At 42.5% G+C, this 14,031-nt stretch overlaps 1 protein-coding gene across 1 annotated transcript in view; it reads right to left on the bottom strand.

Annotated features, from left to right (window-relative positions):
• Window positions 1–12,096, bottom strand: part of LOC147032582 (uncharacterized) — a 51,612-nt gene extending 39,516 nt beyond the window's left edge. Inside the window, exon 1 of the mRNA XM_085870321.1 lies at window positions 11,793–12,096. Within this exon, the coding sequence (XP_085726447.1) occupies window positions 11,793–11,861 (69 nt within the window). The 5' untranslated portion in view covers window positions 11,862–12,096. The remainder of the gene's footprint in view (window positions 1–11,792) is intronic.
• Window positions 12,097–14,031: the final 1,935 nt, after the last annotated feature.

The following is a 14,031-nucleotide window of genomic DNA, read 5'->3' as shown; positions in this document are numbered from 1 at the left end:
GGATTTTGGTCTGAATCACATGGAGAATTGTCGGATAACGTAGACGCGGGAGGTGAAGTTCAGGCAGCTGGAAATGAAATACGGCCTTACCAGTTCGAGCCCAAAGCAGGACAAGCAGAGGAAAATGGCGATGAAATTCCCAGAGTTAATTATGATCGGGAGGACATCGAAGGAAGACTCGGAAATAACAACTGGTTAGACTAAATCCTATTCGTAATTCAATAATGTAAATTCGACTTGCATACTGCTCGATATCAGAAATATTTTAGTGAGGTGATGTGAACAGCGCAGCGGACATGTTTCTCCGCGGCGAATTAATCACGAACAAGGCCAGCCCGTGTCATCGGCCATGTCTCTCCGCGCATAAAACGAAGCAATCCTGCTGTCCGGATACGATGAAAACTTGTGTGCAGAACACACCTTGCGACACAATTATCTCGAGTAGTCTGACAAATCTGAGGTTCTGTTGCATTTTTATTTATTTTATTCCTACTATAGTCATGTAGCGCCAGTAGAAAACAATGAAAAAAAGAGAATAATAAAAGAAAGCTACAGCACGTCAGATTTACCGGCCTAGTCGGACGGACGACGGATTTATCGGACTCGTCTCGACTCTAGAGATCTCGAGTTGACAAGTAACTTGTATTAGCATGCACACAATGTATAAGTCAATGCGTAAGAGTCCCAAGGATATGAGGCCGTGTAATAGGACAGATACATTTGTCTTTCATAGTTGTGCAAACATTTTTTTCCCTTTTCTTTTATTACAGCATTTTGGCTGGTGGTGGTGGTCGTGGTCGTATGGCAGCTTAGCTGCCGGGGTAGCTATCATTTCTTGAAGCGCGACTGTCGCTGATGCAGTGCCCCTCCACCAGTACATACACTGGAACTGGTACTCATTTCGCCGACCTCGGAAGGATGACAGGCTGAGTCAACCCCCTGGTGTATTAATTCAGCGGCCGACGGGGCTTGAACTCAGGACCCTAGGATCCCAAGCCGCCATCCTAACCACTGAGCCAACACCAGGCTAGCATTTTGGCTAAATGTTAATGAATAGCATGCCAATGGAAGCAGTACCTTCACTTTAGATGTCCATATTCTCCGACGATTATCATCTTTCGGGAATACATGAAGGCTTACACAGTCTTTGCTTGTATTGCTGCATCCTGCTACGATACATCTTGCAGGCATTTTCGAAAGTACGGCTAAAACTATTTAAAACTTTTGCCAAACAATCACTGGAATTAAGACGATCACAGAGATTGCACTAACATGTGCAAAATGCATTTGTAGGTACTGTATAAGGCGCATGACATCTCGACTCGAGTCAATCCATTCTGTGCGAGTTACTGTATGTGACGTCACGAAGGGATTCGCTGAAGTCCATTTTTTTAAGGGGTGGGGCATAGCAAGTTGTGAATAGCTCCAGAAATGATCGAAATATTGCTCTAATTATCCCATTTTTGATTAAAAAAAAAAAAACATGGGCGATTTCTTCACTCGGAAAGTCAAGTTAATTTATAAATAAGTTTATTTTGCATGTCAGGGGACCTTTAATGAGCGCAGACTTTAATGCCATTGATACACTTTGGTACATGATGGGTGATGAAGGTTGTGGTCAAGTGTCATTGAAATTGTGTGTAGTTTTGGTGGAGACAGCAAATACCTGTTTTTTTGGGGGGGGGGTCAAACCTGTACCCACTTTGACCCCCCCCCAGTAGACCCACATTTTTAATGCAGTGAACAAAGTTGAGTTGCAACATACTAAATATCATTTTTGCCAAGTTTGGTCACAATCCCATCAGCAGTTTCGAAGAAGAAGTTGCAAGTGTTTATGGACGGACAGACGAAGCGCCATTCCATAAGCTCCCCAGAACTAAGTTACAGGTGAGCTAAAAATGAATATGAAAACCTAAAGCTGGATTTGAATAACCTACCCTCAGTGATTTCATTGCAAATGCAAGTCTTCACTTTGTTCATCAAGACTCATGTTCTGTGTCTTATTGCAATTATACTCCTCGGTTAGATAACCAAACCTGTAAGAATTGACCATCTGGAGAAATAATTTTTGTTTGTATTCAAAGTCGAGGCTCGTGGAGGAGTTAGAAATAAGAAAACAGAGCATAACATCGAAGCAGAAGACAGTGGAAAGCTTGAATCTTTCTCCAGAATAGAGTATAAATATAAAGGATTCAACTGATCGTTTCTATAATTAGTTATTCATGAATATTTACAAAAGATAGAGATAAGTGGGTGAGATAATAAGATGAGCAGAGGGACCATCTTTGTCACTGGTTACCTCTGCACTTCTGTGGTCTTGAAGAACAGCACAATTGTGTGATAACGGTTTTCACAAAGGTCACTGGTTAAACAGGTCAGAGACCAATACGGCACTCAGTACAGCGCATACCTCCGCCAGGCTGAACAGTTTACGTTTTGTAACGCACCGATAGGCCAGATCCAGATCCGAACCGAAATCAAATCGGCTTGTTCTCGTCACCTACCCAACTCATCCACCAAGTTTTGTCCAAATCCATCAACAACGTTTTGAGATATCATGCTATATATATCATTCTTAGCCCCATCTCAAAATGGTGAGGAATCACTTTTCAAATTCTTGTATCTGCATCTTCACCAGTCTAATCAGTTTCTCTTTGTCACACACCAAACCCATCCAACAAGCTTTCTCCAAATGCGTCCAGAAGTTAAGGTATCCTGCCCACAGAACCAGTCAGAAAAACAAGGGCGAATACATAACCCTCGTCCGCCTTTGCTGGAGGAGGTAAAGATTAAAATCGAGTCGAGATGACTTTCAAGCACAATAGCACCAGCGACAATCACATCGGATCAAGGTAGGGAAATCTTGAAAATGCCTTTCAATTTGACTATTTGTATTGACAACAAAGCAGAAGTGTTCCCCCTCACCTCATTTCCAAACACCTGGCATTGCATCCCAAAGGGCAATGATCGGAAGCCAATTATAGTCTTTAGTTGTAATAACCAATCTGTCAACCTCCTCCCTTGAGAAATTATCCTTCTGGTACATCCTTGCCGATTTCTAAAGCAAACCCTTTTCTGCAGTAACATAGTTCTTTTCAATAACATCACAGTGTGCATCAGAAACCAAATTTGCTTAATCACATCAACAACGAGAAGGGCACTCTGTAGAGCGCATACCTCTGCTACGTAATGTCTGATCCACAAGAACATATCGGGCACAATACATTTTTTAAAATATCAGGCTATGTATCATTTTTGGCCCGACCTCTCAATGGTAAAGAATCACTTTAAAAATTAAATAATTCTCGTATCCAGATCGAGATCCGGATCTTCACCAAAATCGAACCAATTCACCCTTGTCGCACACCCAACCTGTCCACCAAGTTTCATCCGAATCCGTACACAATTTTTTGAGATATCCTGCAGATAGACAAACAGACAGAGAGAGGTGAAAACATAACCTCCTTCACCTTCGGTGGCAGAGCTAACAACAACTCTGATCGAAGAACAAAGGCCAACATCTTGGAGCAACTCAGTGCAAATATCCGAGACAATTTGACTTTCCTTCAAAAACAAAATTGTATCAAAATTGGTGCCCACTAGATCTAATCAAAGAACCAATTACTCATGATTTACCAACGATTCTCACAATATTCATGAGGCCTATATGCATAATGGACACTTGTACCTCCCCCCCACCCCACTCGAGGTGGGGTACAAGCTGCGGTCGAGCGTTTTTGCTTGCTAACAAACAACAATGTGCATATACCAGCAGATCTGTTCGTTCAATCTAATGTGGCATTTACCTCTGAATAACTGCCCAGGATTCATAGGAATCGCATTAGTGCACCCAGAAGAGCAATGACAGACCATTGTGCATCACACCTGCTCTGCTCAAAATGAAATTCGAAACCTTGAGATTCAATGGGATTTCTAGCTTGTTATAAAGCCTCTACAATCATTGCCACCAGATACTCCATCTGCCAGCTGTAACAGACTCCAATTTATCCGTTCAAATGTTCAAAAAGGAATCGAGTTCAAAGCACATTGTAAAATGACCTTTCTATGGTGATCCACTTTGGCTTCATCTATTACATCCGTAACACAGCAGAACCCCCATGTTAATATGTATCAGAGCATGCATTGGAACTTCAACAGCTCCGTGATTCAAGGCCATCCTACCAGAACATCCACTGCCATTACAAATAAGCCCCAAACCCACTAAATGACGAACATGAAGAATATAAAGTTTCGTTAAAACATTTTCACCTGCCTTGGGTTGAACAAGAACAAGAGCGTGCTCTCGCGCTCTCTCTCGCGCAGCCTGTGGCTGCATCATTGTTTGGGCCGCGGCTGTGCCGCTGCTGCGGTGTCCCCCTTACCAGTACACTGGGACTCATTTTGCCGACCTCAGAAGGATGACAGGCTGAGTCAACCTCCTGGTGTATATTAATTCACCGGCCAACGGGGCTTGAACTCAGGGCCCAAGGATCCCAAGCCGCCACCCTAACCACGAAGCCAACACCAGGCTGAACAAGAGCTGAAAGTACTTCAATACAGTGATGTGCAAAATAAATGCCTGAAAGATTAAGCATATGCGTCCCAACATGGCCTGGCCACTTATTTATTTATTTACTGCGTGAGGTACAACTGACAATGGGACAAACATCAAAGGAATTAATGAACAGGATAAGAGGAGAAGCAAGAGCGAAGGAAACAATTGAGCAAGTAAGATGGTTCGGTTAGCAGTGGCATAAAAGATCATGGGTCACAATTGGGAATGACATTATGGCGGCGCACTGCTCACTTGAAACTGCTCGGTAACAGCGAGACAGAAAGCCTCGAGAAAGTGGTTCTATAGATACGAGAGAAGTAAAGGAACAAAAGAGTTGAGGTGTGCAGTCACCCTAGATTGTGGAAGCCCAACCAGGAGGGGGTTACTGGAAGAACATGTGCATCCTGGAGTTTGAGGAAAGTTGGAGGCAGAGAGAGGAGAGGGAGCAATATCGGAATATAGATGGTCGAAAACAGAGACACTACCGACATGCCTGCAATGCAAGAGCTTGTGTTTCGCCCTCATCAAGGGAGATTCCAACAATGTTGAGAGCTTCCAATACCACAGAATCTTACAGAGACAGACGTGATACTCGGGCACCAACCCATAATGGAGCGCAGTACTCCAATGAGCTACAGACAAAATCCTTGTAAACTGTGAGTTCCTATGATTTTCCAAGGAAGGATTTGATTGATGGAGAATACTGTCAACGGCTAATCCAGCAGAGGTTTTGGCTGATAGTGAGACTGAGAGATTGAAAGAGACTGAATCTCTTCAAATGGATAACAAAGGAAATATGCGGATTGGCTTGTCAATCCTTCCTGAAAGCATAGGCTGAGACTCAGGTTTTTCGAAGATTGAAGGACATGGATAGATCTACTTGAATACATTGTTGATTCTCAAATCTACTGCAATTTAAATACCGCAGAAAGGCTCTAATGCTTCTGGTCTTGTTGCACACCTGAAATAGAGAAGCATTCCCTCAAAACATTAATACTGTATTTGACATATCTGTTCAACACTCCCATTCCACTTATTTACTGCATATCCACTGATGAGCCAAAACATTATGACCACTGACGGGTGAATGAATAACATTGTTTATCTTGTTACAATGGCACCTGTCAAGGGGTGGGATATATTAGGCAGCAAGTGAGCAGACAGTTCTTGAAGTTGATGTGTTGGATGCAGGAGAAATTGGAAGGAGTAAAGACCTGAGCGACTTTGACAAGGGCCAAATTGTTATGGCCAGACGACTGGGTCAGAGCATATCTGAAACGGCAAGGATTGTGAGGTGCTCCCGGTCAGCAGTGATGAGTACCTACCGACAGTGGTCCGAGGAGGGACAAACCACAAACCGACGACAGGGTGTTGGGCACCCAAGGCTCATCGATGCGCGAGGGCAATGAACGCTATCCCGTCTGGGCCGAACCGATAGAAGGTCTACTGTGGCACAAGTCACAGAAAATTTTTATGGTGGTCACGGGAGGAATGTGTCACAATCCACAGTGCATCGCACCATGTTGCGTATGGGGCTGCGTAGCCGCAGAACGGTCAGAGTGCCCATGATGACCCCTGTCCACCGACGAAAGCACCTACAATGGGCATGTGAGGGTCAGAACTGGACCTTGGAGCAGTGGAAGAAGGTCCCCTGGCCCGACGAGTCCCGTTTTCTTTTAGATCACGTGGATGACCGTGTACTTGGGGAAGTGATGGCACCAGGATGCACTGTGGGAAGACGACAAGCCGGTGGAGGGAGTGTGATGCTCTGGGCAATGTTCTGCTGGGAAACCCTGGGTCCGGCCATTCATGTGGACGTCAATTTGACATGTGTCACCTCCCTAAACATCGTTGCAGACCAGGTACACCCTTTCATGGCAATGGTATTCCCTGATGACAGTGGCCTCTTTCAGCAGGATAATGCGCCCTGACACACTGCACACATTGTTCGGGAATGGTTTGAGGAACATGATGAAGTGTTCACGGTGTTGCCCTGGCATCCAAATTCTCCAGATCTCAATCCGATTGAGCATCTGTGGGATGTGCTGGACCGACAAGTCCGATCCACGGCGGCTCCACTTTACAACTTACATGACTTGAAGGATCTGCTGCTAATATTTTGGTGCCAGATACTACAGGACACCTTCAGGGGTCTTGTGGAGTCCATGCCTTGGTGGGTCAGCGCTGTTTTGGCAGCACATGGAGGACCAACAGCATATTAGGCAGGTGGTCATAATGTTTTGGCTCATCGGTGTATGTCTTCTTGTATGGGGAACTTTAGATGAGTGAAAATAGTGGGAAAGAAAACCAGAAATCATCTCAAAATGAAAACTCAATCCTCTGCTACTTTGTACTAGAACAAAAGTAAATAAATACAACTTGACGAAAACTAGAACGACACCCGGTAGAGTGCATACTTCCACCAGACTGAACAATGTACAGTTCGTATCCCACTGATAGGGCGGATCTGGATGTAGACCTGAACCAAAATCTCATCGGCTTGTTCTCATCACCGAACCAACTCAGCCACAACTTCTTTTTTTTATATCACACTATACCTGTATATCGTTTTTGGACCTCTCAGACCTGGTGAAGAATAACTTGGAAAAAAAAAAACTTATAAAAAATAAAATAAACCACTTGCCAAAAGGTGACCACGTGTGACTTCTTTAAGGTCACACTGAAGTGAACAGAGCTGCTATCCATCAGGAGCGACTCCTTGAGGAATATCTGCCTACGAGAGATTCCGATGAGAATCGTTCTACAGAGTAACCATGAAAAATATGCGTTTTCCTCATAACGTCATAATGTCTCAAGCTTGACATATCTAGAAAGCACTCATCGAGGTGTTCAATTTGAGGTACTACACGATATGTTCCTAAAACTTGAAAATTTGACCTTGGGGTCAAATATGTTTGACCTTCGGCGCTAACCATGAAGGTCAAGGCCAATCGCCACCAAAAATTAATCAGCTGAGCGCCAGACCATGAACTATATTCCCATGAAGTTTGAAGACGATCCGATCAAAATTACTCAAAAAATAAGGGTTTCGTCGACTCCCCTGATTTGCGACAAAGTGACCTTGACCTTTGACCTTCAAAATTTTATGTGCTGAAAGGGACCTCTATAGGCCTCTGATATGCGAAGTTGCAAAAATTTCCAATGATAATTGTGCTCTGCAGAATTTTTTATACATGATTACAGACAAACAAACAAAAAAAAAACATGCAAGCTGACGAACATATCTTGCAAAAACTTAGTTTTGGCAAGATAAAAATTCTCGTTTCCAGATCTTCACCATCGAATCGATTCATCCTCGTCACAGACCCAACCTGTCCAAGTTTCAGCCGAACCTGCAAATAACTTCTTGAGATGTGCTATAAAGTACTGTATATCATTTTGGCCCTTTCTGTCAAAGGTGAAGAATCACTTAAAAAAATTCTAGTAGTCGGATCCAGATCCGGATCCTCACCAAAATCTAATCAATTCGTCCTTGTCACACAATGAACCTGTCCACAAAATTTTGTCTGAATCAGTTCACAACTCTTTGTCTTTGTTTTTCTGTGAGCAGAGTATGTCAGAGACAGAGAAAGACAGGAGTCATTCCATCTGAAATCACCAAATTTAAGAAAATGTTCCCAGTTGACCCCCTCAGATTTACTTTAAACTTTCATAAAATAGTTCCCAGGTATCAAAATGAAGCTGCGTAAAATACTAGGTCTATAGATACAGTCAACTCCGAGATATTGAGGGTTGAAAATGTGGTTGTGGCCTTATTTTTATGGTCGTTGCGAGCATCACCAAATGAATGGCTACTTTTAAACTCCCACAACTTTTTAAATATTAATGCTAGAGCCTTGAAATTTTCAGAGATTATTCTTCTATAACTGCTCTGTAAGAAACAAACATAAATCTGAGTATACCTCTATTAAATTTTATGACCTGATTAGTTGAAATCCAGAAAAAAAGTTTGTTTTGTATGAAGACCCAACTTTGAGACCCCATATATTTTTATTGACCCATCCCAGAAGCTTGAAATTTTTTCATGTAATAACTATGGTAGTCGTATTCAAATGCATGTTTACTTTTCTTAATCAGTCATCTATAATACAGTCACGATCCCTCAGAAATTGAAAATTTTCATTTTGCCCCGAAATTCAGGTGAGGATTGCAAATATATGACAAGGTATACCACTTCAAATTGTTCACCATTGGAAAGAGCATATTCAAGTTTACAAAAGTGTCAAATATCAAAGTGGTATAATTTTTTTTAAATATATTTTCTAATTTTTTTAAAACTGTTGTTAACATAGTCGTGAATACATGAAGTGTGTGCATGGTGTGGGCACGATGGTAATCATGAATGATTAGTTCTATGATTCAAATTAATAATACAAAAATATATCACAAACTGCAATAACAATGTAATAAAACATTTCACGTAAATGATTTGAATAGGTCCTTGATCTGCTTTTCCAAGTCAGGTGCGAGCTTGTACTGCCTCCCAGTTGACGTTAGGGGAGCATCAATAACTTTCATCACATAGACCAAAGGAACCCAACAAATGTCCTCCCTTGAATGTAACTACTATATACACTGCTGACATCAGCAGATCAGCCACTATTCCAGAGTTCTATTTTTAGCCCCAGCCAGATGAGTTAAGCTCTTGCTATTTACAAATGAGAAACAAAGAATTACAAATTCAAATTTCAAAGTATTGTGTTCATGGTATCCTAATAGCAGATAATATGTATGTACATTGTATATACATGTACTACTATACATGTAAAAGTACTGTTCATTAAATAGCACACACAACATGCACAGTACTGGCAGAACATCATTTATTCAAATATTGATAGAAACATTATACCACTTTGATATTTGACACTTTTGTAGACTGAAATATGCTCTTTCCAATGGTGAACAATTTGAAGTGGTATACCTTGTCATATATTTGCAATCCTCACCTGAATTTCGGGGGAAAATGTAAATTTTCAATTTTTGAGGGATAATGACTGTATTATATATATGACTGATTAAGAAAAGTAAACATGTATTTGAATACTACTACCATACAGTTATTACCTGAAACAATTTCAAGCTTCTGGGATGGGTCAAAAAAATATGGGGTCTCAAAGTTGGGTCTCCATCCAAAACCAACATTTTTTTCTGGAATTCAACTGATCAGGTCATAAAAATTAATAAAGGAATACTCCGTTTTATGTCTGTTTCTTCCAGAGGAGTTATAGAAGAATAATCTCTGAAAATCTCAAGGCTCTAGCATTAATATTTAAAAAGTTGTGGGAGTTTAAAAGTAGCCGTTCATTTTGTGATGCTCGCAACGACCATAAAAAAATAGGGCCACAACCACATTTTCAACCCTCAATATCTCGGAGTTGACCGCATCTATAGACCTAAAATTTTACGCAGCTTCATTTTGATACCTGGGAGCTATTTTATGAAAGTTTAAAGTAAATCTGAGGGGGTCAACTGGGAGGCCTCTGGTGATATGAGGTGGAATGACTCAGACAAAACAACCTCAGTCTACCGTCGGAGGCAGAGAGGTAAACAAGAACTTTAAAAATAGAATAAAAATAAAACAAAACAAGTCTGAAGACGACAATGGTTCACGAGCGGTATTGACGACGTAGATCGTTTCAGAAGTCAGGGATGAGACAATGTGATAATTTTTGACCAAGTTATAAAAATGATAAACATGATGTGGTACAGGAGACGGGTTATTAGCTGCAAAATGTCGAAAACGCGGTTTCGTTCAACAACTTTCAAAATTTGACCTTTGCATAACCTTTAAAAGTCACAAAACAATGTTGTGGACATTAAAATAAGGAAACAGGATACGTGCTATAGCTTATTGGAGTTAGTTCGTCGAAGAAGGTCGAAAACCCGGTTCGATTCCCACAACTTTGAAAATTTGACCTTTGTGGCCTTTAAAGGTCAAAGGTCAAGGATTATGACCTTTAGTGCAAAACTTCCTCCAGAACATTCCAGGAACAATACAACGTCATGTAGGCTATATGGCATTTCACATTCCTTGGATTATCCATACTTTGATGAAATTGGCGTAAAAACAAACTTGAAGGGGGTGCCACGAGCAAGGTGTTCGAAATAGAGCAAAATGGTTTCAAGACCTTAGGTGGGGAATGACCTCAAGATTATGCATAAAAAATATTGTCATCCAAGCTCTCAAAGTTTGGGCGGTCGTACGATTTTTATGTCAAAATTTGCAATTTTCTAAGTTTTTGACCTTGGGACAAAAATGAAAAATCGGACAAGTTTTAGATAATTCATTTTGCTATTCAAATACCGAAGAACCCATTCCATTCAGTCAATTCCCTCGGAGAAGATAGATTTTTAATCCGACTACCCCCCAAAAATGGCTATTTTTTGGGCGTGGCTCCGCTCACAATGGGCGTAGCCACGCCCTCATCCAGGAAAACACAACTGCACATTGATATCGAACACATAACCAAGTTTCATCAAGATCGGATCAAAGTCCACGGAGTTATGCTCTGGACAGACAGACACACAGAGACACAGACATAACAAATATAGTGGTCACTCTGGCTGGTGCTCGTGAACGAAAAATTATTTCCTGTTCTCCAGATTCGAATAATAAAGGATTGTGGAAAATTTTAAGACAGAAGTTCAAACGGTAAACAAAAAAAAAAATCATCTCAAACTGCAACAGGAACAAAATCGAGGAACCCAGCCGTCTCGTGCTGAGGCGCGGCGGACGAGCCCCGACGAGGCCCATTGACACCGACTGTGACGTTGTCCTTCACCATGGTAACCGAATCTGAATTAAAATCGTTAACCTTTTTACCATTCGTTACTCATCGTGTAACCAGCTCAGATGACGACTCGATGAGGTGGTAAAAGTTGTTCCTCTCATTTTCACCTCAGGACGAGGTTCTTCCCTCGAATTTAATCATGAGGCCCCGTCTGGTTATCGCGGGTTCTCGGATAACTGGACAACTTTTTTCACCCGTGTTACCTCATTAAAAAAAAAAACTTCATACACCGCTTCACTTCGCCTACAACCGAAACCCCTTATCAGAGGAACGGTGCACGAGTTAGGCCTCAGCCGACAACCAAAACTCTTGAAGGAAGGAATGCGAACACACGGAATTATTAAATTGTTGTACAAAGGGATTTCCAGTCAGCAAATGATTCCATCACGAGGCGACGACACGATCGTGTCCGCCGAGCTTACCGGCCTCGGGGAAAACTGAGAAGGAAACGGGAATCGACGGTTCGGACGATCCCAACCACGGGCGTACATCTTCCTGTGAAGCTGCAGGAGTCTGAGGAGAAAAATAATTTGCTCGGTTGCTGTGCCGCTGTGCCGTCGCACGTCCTAGAGAACCATTAACTGAACGTCTCTGTGCCTGATGCAAAACATCGAAACGCTATAAACGTATGACGCGCGAACTCGAAGGTTTCACCAGCTTTGTTAACGGCTCTCCGAACATACACCGCCCGATCGCGTCACATCAAAACACACGGTGGGGAGGGGGCTTCTGGGGGGGGGAGAGGGAGTGAAGACAGCAAAGACAAAGAGAACATCAACCGTTGCTGGATGCAACGTTGATGTGACCGTATGCATTCGGAATGAAAGATTGACCCGGTGCAAGAAATAAAAAAAGAAAAAAATAAAGAAATAAAGAAGAAAAAAATAAATAAATAAATAAATAAATAAATAAAGAAAAGAAAAAGGGGGGGAGGGAAAGTAAAAATAAAAAGTTCAAGTGGGCGTGGCTCCGTCCACAAGGGGCGTGGGACGCCCCTCATACAAAAAGACACAACGAGACCATGATATCGAGCTTGTGTCAGCCTGGTGTTGGCTCAGTGGTTAGGGTGGTGGCTTGGGATCCTAGGGTCCTGAGTTCAAGCCCCGCCATGCGCTGAATTAATACACCAGGGCGTTGACTTGGCCTGTCATCCTTCCGAGGTCGGCGAAATGAGTACCAGTTCCAGTGTGTGTACTGGTAGAGGGGCACTGCATCAGTGACACAGTCGCGCTTCAAGAAATGATAGCTACCCCGGCAGCTAAGCTGCCATACGACCACCACCACAGCTTGTGTCCAAGTTTCATTAAGATCGCATCAAACGTCACGGAGCTATGCTCTGGAGAGAGTCACAGACAGACAGACAGACAGACAGACACACAGACACAACGAAAATAGTGGCCACTGCTGGCGCCCGCGAACCAATAATTGGGAATGAATAAACTATCGCAGGCGAAATACGACGTATTAAATTCCATTGCGATTCCAGATTTTCCGTTTTGTACCGACAAAAGGGGACACAAATAACTTTGGTGCAGAAGGAGGCCCTTTGGGCCATCATGCCTGCGCTACACCAACCGCAGAAACTATCACCCAATACCCATCCACACACTGGCTACCTTCAAGTCCAGCCACTATGTCCCTCCTCCATCTCTAATGCTTCTTGGTACCGATCGATCTGTCTGATTCCAATTTAAACCGATCTATACTATTTCTGCTGCCACTACCTTTCTTGGGATGAGCTGCATGAACTACTGTGTGAAAGTGCCACCTAACTGGCCTCTTCTTTGACACAGCAGCACCACATTATATACACCACATTTTCGTGGCCATTTATCTACTTACCGAAGGAAATATGGCAGAACGTTTGACGGTGGATACCGTACACCTGTATGCTGTACCATACCCCACACCGTATCTGCTGGGAACGTAAAAGGCTGGTCCACATACCAAACTCCAGAGTCTGGAGGGGTGGTCGTCATTCTTGGTCCTATATTACATAATGTTCTGAAGGATGGGTTAGTGATTGGATCAGTTACTGATTGTTTGGGGGGTGATGAGTGTGGTTAGGGGGTATACCCCCCCTCTACTCTGCATTCAGTGACCCCTTCAAAAATTCCTGCACAAGCTTTAATTATTTTTTTGGTGCTGCAATTCAGTCGAAAAGTAAGGCAAGCACGTTGGCTTTAAGACTTCCTCTTTATCCCATTTATTAAGGCTCACTTTGGGCTTGAGTTATTGCTTCGCGATCACTCCTCGACTTTGTGAATGAATGAGCGAGCAGGGAAGAGGGCAGCAGTGTTAAGCCGTCATCGAGACCTGCCTCATTGCTGAGAACGTGATGCGATGCCAGCAGCAAATCCATGTTCCTGTGTTGTGGTTGCTGTTGATGGACATCGAAACACTTCGACATCACACAATAAATTATGAGCAAAACTTCGCCCATCTCCCAGACTTCTCCACATGTCTCGCATTTCTATCCACATAAGCAACCAGTGGAAGGTGATGATGAGCTCAAAACTCCTTTAAATCACTCCTTTTTTTGCATGTTTAACAATGAGAAAAAGACATAAAATGCCGTAGCCCCCACAGTTTTAATAATTTTGTTGTGTCGATTTGAAAGGCTGGAGGCTATATTTATTTACAACTAATACTTGGCCAGTC

Source organism: Eptatretus burgeri, chromosome 2 (assembly GCF_056783735.1).
Source record: "Eptatretus burgeri isolate ZD-2024b chromosome 2, Ebu_testis_v1, whole genome shotgun sequence".
In the NCBI taxonomy this organism is placed as follows: Eukaryota; Metazoa; Chordata; class Myxini; order Myxiniformes; family Myxinidae; genus Eptatretus; species Eptatretus burgeri.
The sequence above is the reverse complement of the archived record's forward strand: the minus strand, read 5'-3'. Positions and strand labels throughout refer to the sequence as shown.